This window comes from Scyliorhinus canicula, chromosome 4 (genome assembly GCF_902713615.1).
Source record: "Scyliorhinus canicula chromosome 4, sScyCan1.1, whole genome shotgun sequence".
Taxonomy (NCBI): domain Eukaryota; kingdom Metazoa; phylum Chordata; class Chondrichthyes; order Carcharhiniformes; family Scyliorhinidae; genus Scyliorhinus; species Scyliorhinus canicula.
The window spans coordinates 62,210,671-62,227,807 of record NC_052149.1 but is presented as its reverse complement, the minus strand read 5'-3'; the positions used below and the strand labels follow the sequence as shown (position 1 = coordinate 62,227,807).

The window sequence follows — 17,137 nt, the reverse complement described above, 5'->3', positions numbered from 1 at the left end:
AATATGGAAAAGGACCATTATGGTAACTGTGCCCTGATGGCCCAGTTTTCTGTGCCGATACCAGAAACAAAATAACATGCAATTTGTTTTGGATTATTTTCTGCACTATAAAAGGACAATTTATCTCATAGTCACAATAGGACAACAAAGCATATGCGCCTTTAACTGTAGTCTGGATGTTCATCCTCTTCCAGCTTTCAAATTAGTTGTGCCCTACTGCAGATTATAAGTAAAGCCAAGCAAAGTTATTTCTGGCATTTAAATTGTTTAATCCTTTTTGATACATTTTGGATCTCACAGAAGATTTCGTAATAGTTCATGGCATAAAAATTCATATATTCTTCAATATGATGATTAAAACAATTGTATTTACTATACAAAGGCTTGAAACATTACTCGTGAAGCTGCCACCGTATTATCTGTATATATCACTGAAAATGTAGTTACTTGTGGATCAATAATTGAACCAGCACATATCCTATTGTTTACCACGTCATCACTTCCATAATCTAAATAATATTTATAAATTCTTTATAGAACAGCCTTTTAACCAAAAGTCTTATCTGCCTTTTGCTATGGGGCATAAATTTCAGTGTCACATTTAAAAAATCTTGACATAATCATACTTGTAGATATGTGACTGTATAAAACGGTCTTAATAAAATTCACAGAGGTTCGTTTGTGTATGCTAATCTGATCTTCTTGTTGTTCTGAACTTGCATGATGCGCGGTAATTTTAAAAAGTATAATGTATAGATTTAGGCCTAGTGTTGATTTTTAAAGACCTCTACAACTCAGAATTTAGAACCAAATTATAAAGAATTCATCAGAATAAAAATGTATTATTGATGCAAGTTGCTAATTTTATTCATCGAATTAATTAAGTGATAGGTTGAAATCCATAGTACAATATACTAAGTTTGAAAAAAGTAAGAGAGAAGATTGTGCTACATGAGGGAAGACAGGAGTTTTACAGTTTTGAGGCCTGAGAAAGAATTCATTGGATTTGAATTCTATGAGATTAATTTTGATTTAACAACACATAATGAACTAATATACAACTTGTGTTTGTCACACAGTAAAGCACTCAAGTGTGTCGATAAATAATATTTTCACACATCCATAGTTTCATTGTCAGTTTCTCTGAAGCGTTGATGGTAGGTGCTGCATCATCAACATCAATGGACATCAATGAAAAAAAAAGAAAAATGAAAAAATGAAAATCGCTTATTGTCACAAATAGGCTCAATGAAGTTACTGTGAAAAGCCCCTAGTTGCCACATTCCGCTCCTGTCCAGGGAGGCCGGTACGGGAAGTACAAAGCTGTAGCAAAAACCTGGTCATCATTATGTTAATGGTGATGTAAGGAGAGAGTGTCAGAGGAGTTGGAAGATTTCCAGTCACAAGCATCTGATATCTGCATTGAAATAGCACAAATAGGAAAGAATTGCTTTTGTTATTACACGTAGCAACATTTTAACTACACTTGTAAAGTATCGTCATTGGGTGTGATCTACTGGTCACCCTCTGCCCAAAAAGCAGCGCTCCATGGCGCAATCTGGCCAGTAAATGACCGGGGGCCCTTCTCCCAGGATCTTCCCAGCTCGCCACGCTTCGCAAGGTCTAACACGGTCTCGCGAGACTTCGCAATTTGAAGCCCGCCCATTGTGGGCGGGATCACTTTTGACAAATCTGCATATGAACAAGACAGCTAGTCTCACTCTAATATGCAGCTCCCTCAGGTAACTAAGAGATTGGGATCTATTCCATTCACCTTGGAGACCACGGGTGAGCGCTGTTCAGTACTGGTCTCCACAAATAGGGACCAAACTGATCGGCAGTCATGGGGGTCCCCCAGGGGTTTGGAGGCCCTCAGCTGCATCCCCTCTGGGCAGGGTGGTACCTGGCATTGCTGGTGCCAATCAGGCACCATGGCACTGCCAAGCTGGCATTTCTTGTGCGGTAGTGATCGGCGGGTGGTGCCTTGCGGGTGTGTGGGGGTTGGGGGAGTCGGGTTGGGTGCTCGAGAGATCATGATGCTATTTAAAAATTGCATCTCGATCTCTCCCTGCACTGAGGAGTTTTGGCAAGTGCGGTTCCTCAGTGCAGGAAACGGGACTAAGTGCAGCCTCGGCTGTGCGTTCCCCGCTGAGGTCCCATTACTAACTGGAATCATGTTGATAGCGTTGTGTTTCTCGGTGCTGCGAGCGCATGGAAACACACGGCTAAACGCACTCGCTATGGGACATAGTTCCCATTTGGTTAAATCATGCCGAATAATCTTTAAAGAAGTCAGAAACTCGTTCCTTTAGAATTTGTCTGCGATTTTACTGAAAATACTAAACAGAAAGAATAATCGTCAACAAATTAATCGTTTTGTGACACATAGTGACCAGAGTAACTCTTACTCTGAGTTAGGTTGTGATAATTAAGCTGCGGCACCTGCAGCTGAAGCAGAAGAGATAGCAGTGCCATTGACAGATGAAAGAATACTACCGGGTAAAGTGCACATGGAGCTTGCCTCGAATCAAACTATTATTCTATGATAGTTCACTGTTTTACATTGTACTTGTTGCTGAAAGTTAACTTTTACCAGAATTATTTAAATGTTTCAGGATGCTGTCACTTTGAGGTGTCTTCATTTTGGTGGTTAGTAATAAATTTGTCATTAACAATGGAAGTATACCGATGCATTCAAAACAATTTTTAAATACTTTATAATGAGTGACTAAACAGAGCACGAACAACAGTGTCTGTGTTCTATGGTTGAACAATTGGCTGCCAATTATGTCGACCACAGAATACCCTGAGAGAGATATACAGGCTTGTGATATGCACATAATTTGGACATAAAGATTTTCAATATCATATTTTAGAAATGTTTGCCCTGATGTTCACAAAATATGACCAATTTAATGATTGGCCAGTTAAGGTCTCAATGTAGAGGTGCAGCAGATATATCGCTCCTGTTTTTCATTACACCCTCTGGTCACCCATTTGCCTTTACCCTGGACAAGAGTACAGCTCGGCTGAATATCTCTCAATCGTGAAGATTTATTTTTCTTCCAGTTTGTAAAGGTTACTGGTCTTCCATTAATCCATGTCCATTTTCCAGAACCAGTCTCATCTATTAAGCCTGCAATAGATATTAAAACATTTGACACACTCTAATTTGTCAATGTATACATCACACTCTAAATATGGCATAACATTAAAAAGGTACACATTTGTCTTCAGTAGGTTAAATGATATTTATTTTTATTAACGAGAACTAACAGCTTACTTTTGCAGAACCTAAGTATTAACATTTTAAGACACAAAATTATGCATTTCATCATCATTAACTAGTACACTGTTTAATTCCAGTTAAGGCCGTTATTAGTGATTCAGGTAGAAGTCCTCTCTTAAAAGGGATCTTTTAAAAGGCAAACCACCCACAACTTATTTCTGGCATAAACTTTTTGTTGACCTACATCCTTTTGAGATAAAATTGGGATTGCCCACGGGGACCTTCAAGATTAATTTTGGAATATTTTGGAATATTTTGGGCGACTCCATTTACACTGAACCATTTTGAGAAATTTTCTCCATAGTTTAATATAGAGTATTATTGCTGCAGGTTAGCCTTTTTTAAAGTCAGCCGCATCACTACCAACTTATCTAATCAACAAGGGTTGGGATGAGCCCCATAAAATTCATCTCGGTGGAAATGATGGGGAATTAGGATGATGCTATCCACTCATAAACCTTCCCTTCACTTTATTGATTCGGGTGAGTGGATATTATATTCTAGCCATCAATTCAAGTATCTAACTTAACAGAACACAAAATTGGAACATCCCCACCTCTTGGTTCCCAGCTTATTGCTTGCCCAACTTCTTCACTTCCATTGAAACAAATCTTTGGGACCTTAGATCATTATTATGCTTTTAAAAGAGTTCCTGTCTGAACTTTGCTGTGGACTCCATGATTGAAAATAATTTGATCCCACGAGTGAAGTTATCTTTCTTAATGTGGAAAAGATAAATATGCTCCTTACAGCAAAACAATGAGAAAACTATAGTATATTGTTTTCTATAGTCTAAATTGACCAATTCAGAATGTACCCTTGTACTATATGGTATTTCCTGGTATGTTATACAATAGAGGTTGAAGTTTAATCTATGGTCTTGGCTACATATATTTTAAATTTTCAAGCAACCACATATTCAAATGGAATACAATGTGGATAAGTGTTAGGTTATGAATCAGGAATGGAGGTGTAGAGTATTTCTTAAATTGTGAGATTGGGAAGTGTTGATGTCCAAGGGGAAATGGGTTGTCTTGTTCATAAGTCACTGAAAGTTAACATGGAGATGCAACAAGCACTTGGGAAGGGAACCTGGCCTTTATTGCAAGAGCATTTCAGTACAGGAGTAAACGTGTCTTGTTTCACTTGTATAGAACCTTGGTTAGACTGTACCTGGAGGATTGTGTACAGTTTTGATTCCCTTATCTCAAGAAAGATAGACTTGCTATAGAGGGAGTGCAGTAGAGATTCATCAGACTAATTCCTGGGATGGTAGGATTGTCCTATGAGGAAAGGTTGAGGAGACTGGGCCTGTATTCTCTGGAATTTAGAAAATGAGTGGTGATCTCACTGAAACTTACAAAATAATAATCTTTATTAGTGTCACAGGTAAGCTTACATTAACACTGCAATGAAGTTACTGTGAAAATCCCCAAGTCGCCCCACTCCTGTTTGGGTGCACTGAGGGAGAATTCAGAATGTCCAATTCACCTATTAAGGGGCTTTGGAATTCTCTACCTCAGAGGGTTGTGGAAGCTCAGACATTCCTTACGTTCACAACAGAAGTAGGTAGATTTTGAGATATGAGTGACATCAAGGGATATGGAGATAGCACGAGAAAATGACATTGCGGTAGATGGTCAACTATGAACTAGTTGAATGGCAAGCAGGCTTGAAGGCTAAGTGGCCTACTCCTATATTCCTATGTTCAAAATCCAACCTCATACTATTTAATATTATTTAAGCTAAAGATGAAAGCCCACACAAAGACACATATCAAATGCTGTCCCTTCAATGTGCAGCTTTTCTAACCTTAGGAAGAATGTGCTGTGAGTTTATACATCACAATTTCTGAATTTCTCCACATATACGTACCAATCCAGAATGGCTGCCCCCCAGCAAAGTTCCAAAGCCATTTCAGTTCCTTCTTGGAATGCACACTGACTAAATTGGCATGAAACCTATACACAGAAAATATTAGGAATCCTTAATAAGTGTAATTTTCTCGAGAAAGTAATAGTTAAAAAACTTACAGTTCACTTTGCAACAGTGCCAGTAAAATAGACAAATAGAGTTAGACTAACCATGATCTGACTCAGGACTGTGTCCATTTAAATAAAAAGAAAAGAAGCTCCTTTCCACACTAAGTTCTCCTAACTAAAAGGCCATTGTCTACCTGGTACTGCATGTTGTCCGCTTTTACATCAATCATCCTGTTGTCTAAGTGGCCATCTTCTACCTACATGACATTAGACTATTTTTTTCGTAACTATTGTGACCTCCTCTTCCTTGTATCTCACTATGGTGAAATCCAGATCCATCACATCATCTCCCATCTTAATTCATTCTTTTTAAGGATATCAAAAACTGTGGAAAATCTAAGCTTGTGGTCTCCTACATCCTTCTCCAATCTAACAGCTTTCAAAATCAAAATTTAGCTTCACTCAATCATGGCATCATGATTTATCTAATCTTCGGTCCTATGCATTTCAAATGTTGGTGGTATCCCGAGATCATGGGCACGATTCTCCGAGGCTGCGCCGCATCGAGGCAGCCGTCGTGAACTCTGTCGAGTTCAACGAAGGCGCGAAATGGCCCCGATCGTGACCTATTCTGGCCCCGGGAATGGGTTAGTATCGGGGCCGCGCGGAACACGCGCGCGACAAAGAATGCGCGTCATCAGCACGCGACGCCCGAATGACGCCGCTCCGCGTCGTAAAAGGGCGCGATCCACGCAGAGAAAGGAGGGAGGGAAATGTCGGAGCCACGGAGGGCCGCCCCGAGGTTCCGTGATACGGATCTGGAGACCCTCCTCGATGAGGTGGAGCAGCGCAATGGCATCCTCTGCCCAAGATGAGGGCATCGCCACCCTTCCAGCGCTGTGCGACGGGCCTGACGTGAGGTGGGCACGGCAGTCAGTGCTGTGGGGCAGACCCCTCGGTCCGGGGAGCAGTGTCGAAAGAAGCTCCACGACCTCACCAGGGCTGCCAGGGTGAGTGCCACGAGGGTGCCCCCGGGTCACAACCATCCCCCCCCATGTCCCTCATCACGCACACCCTCCCCCCCTGCGGGCACGCAGGGGGGGGGGAGAGAGTGAGTGGAGGGTGGTTAACAACGTTGTCACAGACCCACGTGAGCGCTGCAAACCCCTGGAGAGATGCCATGGTGTAGCTGTAACTTTCCCCCCACCCTGCATTAATGTAGCCTATATCTGAATGCCCGGATGATACCTGCCTTTTTGTGATGCTTTATCTATGCCCCACCCAACAGGACAAGACTGCTCACAACAGCTGGGAGCGCAACAGAACTGGAGGGGGTTCACCCGTTATGCACCTCCTAACAGTGTTTCAGCAGAGGGCCCTGGACCTTGCTGGGGGATCTACCACCCGGGAGGTCGCGCAATGCGAGGTTGGCAGTGCAGAACCAAGTGAGACAACCCTACATGACAACCCCCCCCCCCCCCCAGCCCATCCTCTGTCCCCTCACACTCTTCCCACTGGACCCCCCATCCTCTCTCCCTTCACACTATTCCCACTGGACACCCCATCCTCTCTCCCTTCACACTATTCCCACTGGATACCCCATCCTCTCTCCCTTCACACTCTGCCCACTGGACCCCCCATCCTCTCTCCCTTCACACTCTGCCCACTGGACCACCCATCCTCTCTCCCTTCACACTCTGCCCACTGGACCCCCCACCCTCTCTCCCTTCACACTCTGCCCACTGGACCACCCATCCTCTCTCCCTTCACACTCTGCCCACTGGACCCCCCATCCTCTCTCCCTTCACACTCTGCCCACTGGACCCCCATCCTCTCTCCCTTCACACTCTGCCCACTGGACCCCCCACCCTCTCTCCCTTCACACTCTGCCCACTGGACCACCCATCCTCTCTCCCTTCACACTCTGCCCACTGGACCCCCCATCCTCTCTCCCTTCACACTCTGCCCACTGGACCCCCCACCCTCTCTGCCTTCACACTCTGCCCACTGGACCACCCATCCTCTCTCCCTTCACACTCTTCCCACTGGACCCCCCATCCTCTCTCCCTTCACACTCTTCCCACTGGATCCCCCCATCCTCTGCCCCCTCACACTCTGCCCACTGGACCCCCCATCCTCCCTCCCTTCACACTCTGCCCACTGGACCCCCCATCCTCTCTCCCCTTACACTCTGCCCACTGGACCCCCCATCCTCTCTCCCTTCACACTTTGCCCTCTGGACCACCCATCCTCTCTCCCTTCACACTCTGCCCACTGGACCACCCATCCTCTCTCCCTTCACACTCTTCCCACTGGACCCCCCATCCTCTCTCCCTTCACACTCTGCCCACTGGACCCCCCATCCTCTCTCCCTTCACACTCTGCCCACTGGACCACCCATCCTCTCTCCCTTCACACTCTGCCCACTGGACCATCCTACACCCGGCCGAGCATGTCTAACTAACCCCGTATCGTTCTGTTCCCCAGGGCCAGCTGACGAACGTTCAGGGCCGTCTGGTGCTACACACAGCCGACCATCTGCGATGACCACCGCACCCAGGGTCGCACGCCAGAGGGTGGCAGGAGGTCGGCCAGGTGCGCCATCCTCCAAATCCGGGACTCTCGAGCGGGACGTACAGAGGACGGACAGTGACGACTTTCATGGCTGTGCGTTGCCCGAAGGTCGGGCTGTGAGACAGGACAGGATGGGGTCAGTGGACCCAGATGCACAGAGGATGGCAACGCAGTCAACGGACTCATCTGACGCTGAACCGTACATGGGCCGCATGCGCCCTGCGCTGGGACATGACTGGGACCAGGACACTCCTGTATTTCTGACGGACGAGGACCTAGAGCTTGCGGCACTGCTGTCTCCCACACCATCCCAGAGACACTCACCTCGGTTGGGCAATTAATGGGTCCTGGTAAACGGTCTGGTGTGCACCACACAGCTGAGCCGGTACAGCAGGTGGAGGTCGGAGCAGCCGAGGGGCTAAATGGTCGGAGGGTAGCCCGGGCCCAGCATCCAGCTGCCGCCCAGACGTTTCCCGGGTTCCTGGATTTACTCGACCCACCCGGATACCCGATGCATTTTGAAACCCAGGGATACAATGACGGGATGAGGGCCATCGTCCAGCAGCTGCAGACGCAGTTAGAGGGGTCAAACCACATCCAGGAGCAGGGAGTGGTGCCGCTCATCGCAGCCACCCAGGCCGACACCGCACGGGTGGCATCCGCGGTCGAGGCAATGGGTGAAACGGTATCGGCCATGGGTCAGGTTCTGCAAGGCGTTGGGCTTCATGTGCACGCGTCATCCATGGCCCAGCAGAGGGCTGTCCTCTCACAGGCAGCAATGTGCCAGAGCCAACATGACATTGCCGGCGCGCTACGGGCCCTGGCCGAGTCTCACCAGGCCATGGCACAGTCCCAGCACGCCATGGCCCAGTCCCAGCAGGCCATGGCACAGTCCCAGCAGTCAGTCGCGGAGAGCATCGACTGCCTGACGCACGTGCTGGATGGCGTCGTGCCCTCACAGGTTGAGGTCGCACAGTCCCTGGCGAGAATGTCTCACTCCCTGGACTCCATCTCAGCGGATGTTCGGACCCTGGTCGATACCGTTGCAGGCCTCCAGGACTGGCAGCGCCAGGTGTCGGTGGGGCGACGGGGCACCTCCCCGCTCGCACCTCTGTCCCACAGTGAGGCCCCGGGGCCACCGGGCTCCCCGAGTGAGGAGGAGGTTCTGGGGGCTGATTAACTCCATCACGGGACGTCCCTGAACGCTCGGCCTCCCCCCGTCCCATCCCTGGTGCATCGGGTGGGCAGCGGGCAGAGCAGGGTGGCACAACGTCATCCGAAACACCCGCGGAGCAGCCTGGCCCATCAAGGCCGGGTCGCCCCAGGAAACGAGTGCCGACACGGAGCCATTCTCAGCAGTCCGCCTCCACTCCTGCTGTACCATCTGGGGACTCACTTAAACGTAGTGGTAGGGCCCGTAAGGCAATGAAGAGGGGCACAGACTAAGTTGGCACGGGTGCAGGGCACAGTTTAGTTGTAGGGGCTAGGGCATCTGTACATAATATTCACCATTAAACTCAGCGTTGCACCTAACTTGTAAGACTGTGATTTTTCCGTTGCCAGAGGGATCGTGATGGTGACCGAGTGTCGCTAGGGTTGACGAGCGGTGAAACTTTGGTGCCGGGTGTGCAGTCCCCCCCCCCCCCCCCCCCCCCAACAGTCGGACACCGTAGTCCTCGGCACTCCGAAGCCAGCTACCCCATGCGGGCACGTGATGGAGTGTCCCTGACAAACTCAACGACCACCGAGATGGATGATTCAGCTATTGCCATGAGTCAGACTTTGTCTAACGATTCTGAGCTCACAGCTCATCGCAGATCGGGCTGTTATCATTCAACATGGCACTGATCACACCTGCTGACACAGCCATCAATGTCGTGCCATACCGTTGTGCTGCAGTGGTAAGGGTGATCTCGAAGTGGAGCAGTGTACGCGGAGCGGGTGTGCGGGGTGGGGGGGGTGGTGGGAGTTGTGTGCTGTCCGTCTGCATGACTGGCGATGCAGGTGGTAGTGGTAGTGTTCAGCGATGCCGTCACACGCGATGTGTGAACCTTGCAGCCACCAACGGGTCGCGTGCCCGCTGTCCTCGCCGGTGCCATCGTGCAGCCTCCTGTACATTACCAGCACCCGGGTCATGTCTGTGTGCGGTGCCCGATGCACCACCCTGCTCCACGCCAACATCCTCCACCTCCTCCTCCTCAACCACCTCCTCCTCCTCCTCCTCAGCGTAGGCACCACTGCCAGTGGCTTCTCCCTCCGACTCCTCCACCAGAGCATCTCCCCTCTGCATTGCGATGTTGTGCAGCGCACAGCAGACCACAACAATGCGAGCGACCCTGTCGGGCTGGTACTGCAGGGCCCCTCCGGAGCGGTCCAGGCATCTGAATCTCATCTTCAGCAGGCCGAAGCAGCGCTCCACCACAACCCTGGTTGCTGCATGGGCCTCGTTATATAGGGTCTCTGCGTTGGTCTGAGGCCTCCGTATGGGCGTCATCAGCCAAGACCTCAGTGGATAATCCCTGTCGCCCAGCAACCAGCCCCTCAGCCGGGGGGGGCCATCGCTAAAACATTGCGGGGATGAATGACTGCGCCAGAATGTAGGCATCATGCATACTCCCTGGGAACCTTGCGCACACGTGCATGATCCTCATGTGGGGGTCGCATACCACCTGGATATTCATGGATTATGTCCCCTTCCTGTTAGTGAACACTTCCCTGTTGCTTGCAGGCGGGCGCATGGGGACGCGAACACCATCGATCACTCCCTGGACCATCGGTATCCCGGCCACCTTGGCAAATCCACGGGCTTGTACTTCTTGATTTGCTCGGTCCTCGGGAAAGGTTATGTAGCGGTCTGCAATGGCGAACAGGGCATCGGTCACATCCCGGATGCACCTGTGGACCAATGCCTGCGATATCCCGGATAGGTCCCCACTCGGAGACTAGAAGGAACCGGTAGCATAGAAGTTAAGTGCCACCGTCACCTTGACGACAACCGGTATCGCGTGTCCTCCTCCTGTTCCACGCGCCACGAGGTGGCAGATATGTGCGACCGTCTCCCTGCTGAACCGGAGTCTCCACCGGCAGGTGATGTCCGGCAGTGCCTCGAAAGAGATCCGGTCACGGTACACCCTAGGCCTCGATTGTCGCCGCTGGCGCCCTGGCTCCACCATCAGCGTCTCCTCCTCCTCCTCCCCCCCATGCTGCTCGACATCAGTGCCCGCATCCTGTGCCTTCCTCAGCGTTTGGGGGTCAATGTTCCCCTCGGCATCCCCCTGAACATACCGGCCACGAGTGCCTGCGGCCTGTACGGCGACGACGGGCCACTCCGCGGCCATTCCCTCTGCTGCAGCAGCAGCCCCTGCATCCACTGTGGGATGTCGCTGTGGACAGCTGCAGTGCAGTGGCCCCAACCACTGCGGTGAACATCGCCGTTCGGTTCGAATACATGGTCACCTACAGAAGGGTGGTGGGGGGGGCAGAGAAACGCCATGTTAGACGGACGTTATTCGACACCTCGGCAGCTGCCTGCCACGGGATACCTGTGTGTCCCGGTGGCCTGGTCGCGCTGCTGACACGCGGCCAGCCTAACCCCTGGTCACTTTCTGCATCCAACGGCCAGTTAACAACGTCCTCCTCACCGGTGCGTCAGTGGGCTGTGCCCATCAGCCACAGGGCAACCAACGGCCGTGTCCTCGTCACCGTCCTGCCATGGCAGGGCGGCTGAGATGTTGCATCCGGGGGTGGACGACCCGCTCCACTCACTCCCTCTCCTCCTCCCTCCCACTACTCCCTCTCCCCCTCCCGCTACTCCCTCTCCCCCCCTCCCTCCCACTACTCCCTCCCCCCCTCCCACTACTCCCTCTCCCCCTCCCACTACTCCCTCTCCCCCTCCCACTACTCCCTCTCCCCCCTCCCACTACTCCCTCTCCCCCCCTCCCTCCCACTACTCCCTCTCCCTCCCCCTCCCACTACTCCCTCTCTCCCCCCCACTACTCACTCCCTCTCCCCCCCCCCCACTACTCCCACCCCCCCCCCCCCCTCCACTACTCGCTCCCTTCTCGGGGATGCTTTCCCCAGTCTGCGGAGACTCCGGGACGGTCCGCTCACCCCCTCACTGCTCAGCGTCAGCCAGCACGACTGGCTGACGACTATAAAAAGCAGCTGTGGACGGCGATGGCGTGAGCTGGGGTTACGCCGTCAGGACTTCGGCCGTTCCGGGCCGGACAATAGCGGGGGTGCCGGAGAATCGCCATTTTGGGTGCCTCGGGTGATTCTCCGGATTTTGCCGCGCGGAACACGACGGAACCGATTTCGCCGTTTGGGAGAATTGCGGGAGCACGTCAGACCGGCATCGCATGAAAGACTGGTGCAGCCCGCTATTCTCCGAACCGGCGCGGCCTCGGAGAATCGCGCCCCTTGTCTCTTTAACTAAAATCTGAATTGTAGTGCACTTTTAAACTGAGACAAAAATAGTTAATCATTTACTTGATTTAGTAAAATATTAAATGAGTTCAAGATCATTTCATGAAAACAGTATTAGTTCATTAGCTAAAGGGTTAAAAGAATACAACAGATAAAGGTGAGAAGAGAATAGATGTGAGCTCTTATAAAAAGGTTATAATTACCTTTGGATTGTTAGTTACTTTTAAACATTAACTTTTGAGAAATTAACTGTGCTCGGACTACTTTTAGAAATTTTCAGAACACTACAATACCTATAGTCAGCCTTTAGTAAGTAAAACAGTCTTGCATTATTCAGCTGCAATCCTTAGACCTATCAATTAAGTTAGCAGACTTGAGATCAAGACCAAAATTAAATTTACTTTGAAAAGAAAAGGAGTCTTTGTGTGATATATTTCAATAATTACAGGTCTGAAATATTATCAGAAACTTTTAACAACAGATATTTAATATATTAAATAGTATACGTTATTGACTAAAACCACTTTGTGTCGCAATAGAAGCCTGTTTTCACCTAAAGCCATTCATCAGATACAGTACTGGAACTGTCATTGTTAAGCAGTTACTGCTAGAAATATGTTAGAAAGTAATGCCCATTCTTCTTGACAGAAAAGTCCTTGGTTTTCTTATCATAATGTTGACTATTGGCTTAAACTTATATCCTTAAGTAGATGCCTTGGAGATTTTGAAATGAACTTCACTGAATGAAACCTTATTTGGCAATTGACAGATGTTACTCACATTTGCCTACAGGCCATTTTAGCTCCTTCCCAGGTTGCATTTCTCTCAGGATTCATGATATAACAATGTTTCTTGTGCTGGGTCCAGCCTGAAGGGCATTCCATTTGTTGATTTTCCTGTAAGTACACAAGACTGTAATTTGCTGCTTAACAAAGTACTTGTTCCAAATATGTTGTAGTTTGGAAATAGGATAAAGCTTCTGGATTCAAAGTTAACTGAATAACAAAACTGTATATTTCTCGATGTCATGTAAGCACTAAGTTTATGCAGTGCAGGAAATGAACATTTATGCCAGGTTTAATCCCTCCTTCTGTTCTGAGTTAGTGTATCTCAACTGGAACACTGGAGCATGGAAGAGCAATTAGAAACATGGCCCCTAGGCTTCGAGGGGAAAAAATGGTCAGGTTCCCATCTTGATCATGATCTAATGTCCTTACTGGAAACTGTTTTTAGACATTAAGGGCTCAGTTATGATGCACTGTTGTTGCCAACACTCACTGTCTAACCTCATATATAGAGGATAATTACATATGGGGGGTACTAAGGACTGGTAGCACTGATAGAACTGCATTGGTACTTAAGCCTTCATGGAGGGCAATAGAGGACACAGGAAGAAAAAAATTAATTTTTCAGTTATTATCAACTCAAAGCTTTCCAAAGTTTCCGGTGTTCATAACATCTGGCACTCGAGAATGCCTAAGAATGTACAAATCTTGATAGATCCTGAGATGCCATGCACATACTGCATAATCCTTTGCTCATAGTTAAAAGCAAATTACTGCAGATGCTGGAATCTGAAACCAAAAGAGAAAATGCTGGAAAATCTCAACAGGTCTGGCAGCATCTGTCGGGCGAGAAAAGAGCTAACGGTTCGAGTCTAGAAGACCCTTTGTCAGAACTTTGACAAAGAGCTCTTTTCTCTCCCTACATTTGCTCATGGTCACAGACAAGCTGCACATTTATTGAATGGAAGCCTCGTTTGTTCACAAAGACCCCTGGCTGCCCCAACATTGCTTTGATTGCCACTTGTGAAATCTATGACTCCTCGCACTTTTAGAATCCAGCAACTGTAGAAGAACCTCTGCCGGCTTGATTGGTGTTGTCTGCGCTGAATAATATGAATTCACATGCCTGAATATTGCAATTATGAAAACTTTGGTGTAATGATGGGCCACTGGCGTAATCCCATCATAGTCTCCAGCTTTAAGGACTCAAGAGATGAAAAAGTTCAAGGTCACTGTAATTTGCAATTCCACTGGCATATGGTGGCCACCAACACAATTTGAGTCAATCTATGCAGCCAACATATCTCACTGTGATGTGACTGTCCCTCTGGAGAAATCAGTCTTCTACGGCACTATGACATTTAGAGATAGATCATCCTCACCCTGTACACTCAGTTGGCAGGATAGAATCTTCATCTATCTCTACCTACCTGCTGTTGCACAACAGCAACTTCCTCATCTTGCTGGACTACAGGGCACACCTGTCAGTGGCCAACTGCCCCCGTCCTTCTCCTCCTCTCCTCACTGGAGGAGCAGCCTCCTCCAGAGTGGACAAGCTTAGGGTGGACAGTGATCTCCGGGTCCAATACTGGAGTCTACAAACTTCAGCCTAGATGTGTCTGTACATTCCCTTTCCTGACAATATCTCTTATTTCAAGCTGTAAACCAATTATTAAAGGAACTTAAATAATAATAATAATCTTTATTGTCACAAGTAGGCTTACATTAACACTGTACTCATCAATATTAATTGGCTTTGTATAATCATCAAGATCATCACAACGTGGACATAACATCATTTGTCTACCTATTTCACGCAAACGAAAAAACTAAAATGTATTCACATTTTACGGACTAACCCATTGATTTTATGTAATGCAAACTGCATCCATTATGTTTGTTCAATTTTCTTTACAACATACAGAAAATATGTAACAACAAAAAGGGGGATGTAGTGATCTCTATATGTGCATGTACACAAGGGGTTAATGTGTAATCAGTAGCGCAACATGATCAGTAGAGGGCCGGACCAACAGGGGTATAAAAGGCAACCACATTGGGTCTCTGGATCTCTTGGGGGTGCACTGTGGCCAGGGCAATAGCAGAGTAGTTCAGATGGCTAGTGGAGTTACGTATAGTTACTGTAGTTAGATCTTGTTAACCTTATCACTAGTATCAAAATTAAAGTAAAGAATTCATGCAATTATTGTTATAGTTACTCAATAAACCTTTTGTTACTACTGGATGAGTTCAAGTCTCCTTCATCGAGATTCAGAAGACCTCTTCATTAGCCAAGGATTGAGTAGCACATGTTACCTACCACACAGGTAACAAAACACTTTCCACGCACAAAAACACTCACATTTATGCACAAACATACACACTCAGTTCCGTGCACAGACTCACGCACACAAGCTCACTCACAGTTTCACACACACAATTCCCTGTACAGACACACACTTCCACACACACACTCATCCAGTTAGGAGTCACAGGAATCACTGGATAGTAATCAGGGCCACAAACCCAATTATGAATAATTGTAACCTCTCTCCGCTCTGTGATTCTATTTGGGACTGCGATTCTACTTGGGAACTTCATACTCTGTATGATCCAATTCCACACTGCAGTTACAAACTGGGCTTCTGAGAATCTGATGTCAAAAATTTCAATTGTTGTCACCGGGGAACCCAATTTCTCATCCAATCAGCCTGATGATGTCTTACATTCTTCTAAACTTTGCAACTCTGGTATGCATGGTTGAAAAAAAAACTAAAGCTGCCTATAAATGATGAATAAACTCTTAAATATGAAATAAAATTTTCTGGGGGGCAAGTGCTTTAAGTCCCAACACAGTTGCTGTGAACAAGTCCTTGCTGTCATCACAAACACTGAGGCTTGTTTTCATCACAAGCGCAAGATTGGAGCTGCTTTCCTAGCTCTTTTCTCAGCCTATTATACTGTGTGAAAACACAAACTGAAGCTTAAACTGTCCCTGCTGCTGCCATGTACCAAACTATTCCAGCTGCTGTGGACATTTCTGAGTGACAGAAAGAAGAAGATCGACCTATGTGACAAGGTTAGCACTCCAAGAACATTCAATAATGGTTTTCCATTGGGCAATGTCCTGGCGCTGATACTTTTTAACATTAACATGAGCCTTGACAACTCAGCAAAACTTTATCCAAGGTATGGAAGCCACGCTAATCTCTAGCTTGTCAAAAATGGTTAAATATTTCTGCAATCAAACCCAGCCAGATCCATTGTCTATGGATTCCAACTTAAAAATTGCAGGGCACACAAGACCCTAAATGTATCTTGAAGTGACCATTGACCATTCCCTAACTTATCATCACCACCTCTGAACATCTGCTGAAAAGACCAAGGCACAAGTGGACTTCATGCTGTTTGACACAAGCTAATGAGCTTCATAGTTCTGCCGTAACTCTATCTTCTCAGCTTCTGAGTACTGGGCACCTGTCTGGGTCTCAAGTCATCATATCAAACCCACTGACACACAACTTCACTCAGTACTGAGGACAACTTCTGGAATACTGAGGTCAATCCCAGTTCTCTCAGGTTTCACCCCTCCCTCGACAAGGTGCAGTAACAGACAGAAAAATTAATTGTATCAGCAACAACGTGGAGGACCTCTGCATCCATAGAGACCTTTAAGCCACCAGCTCGACATACGGCTCAACAAAATCCCCTCTGGACACAAATCGAGCATCTCGAACTCCATAACACTGATGAAACTTGGAAGAAAGCTTGGACAGAAAACAACCACCCAAATAAACACACTGGGCTGGATTCAGGATTACTTAGGAGCTCTTTAAAAATGATGGCCGGGACCCAGCTTTGGGATTCCCAACCCCATTCCAGGGTTTGCAATTTTTGGGAGTACCTTTCAAGGGTGCACACTGGGTTCAAGTCATGAGCCTGCACCCTGCACTCCCAACTTGACCATCTCTATTGAGAAGATAGACATATCCTGGCCCTCCTCAATTTTCATGGAGTTGGGCCAGGCTTTCAGTGAGTCTTGATTTGATTCATGGCAGAGGTGAATCATAGTTTGCGTAATG

General features: G+C 47.7%; 1 protein-coding gene across 2 annotated transcripts in view; it reads right to left on the bottom strand.

Annotated features, from left to right (window-relative positions):
- Nucleotides 1–245: 245 nt before the first annotated feature.
- frem1b (Fras1 related extracellular matrix 1b) overlaps nt 246–17,137 on the bottom strand; it is a 344,830-nt gene continuing 327,938 nt past the window's right edge. Inside the window, exons 34-37 of one of the 2 annotated variants that reach the window (XM_038794342.1) lie at nt 13,051–13,166; nt 5,165–5,250; nt 3,008–3,136; nt 246–1,417 (exon numbers count right to left, since the gene is read on the bottom strand). In XM_038794342.1, the coding sequence (XP_038650270.1) occupies nt 1,401–1,417; nt 3,008–3,136; nt 5,165–5,250; nt 13,051–13,166 (348 nt within the window). In that variant the 3' untranslated portion in view covers nt 246–1,400. Of the gene's footprint in view, nt 3,137–5,164; nt 5,251–13,050; nt 13,167–17,137 lie in introns of both variants that reach the window. The other variant, XM_038794341.1, reaches the window with a different exon arrangement.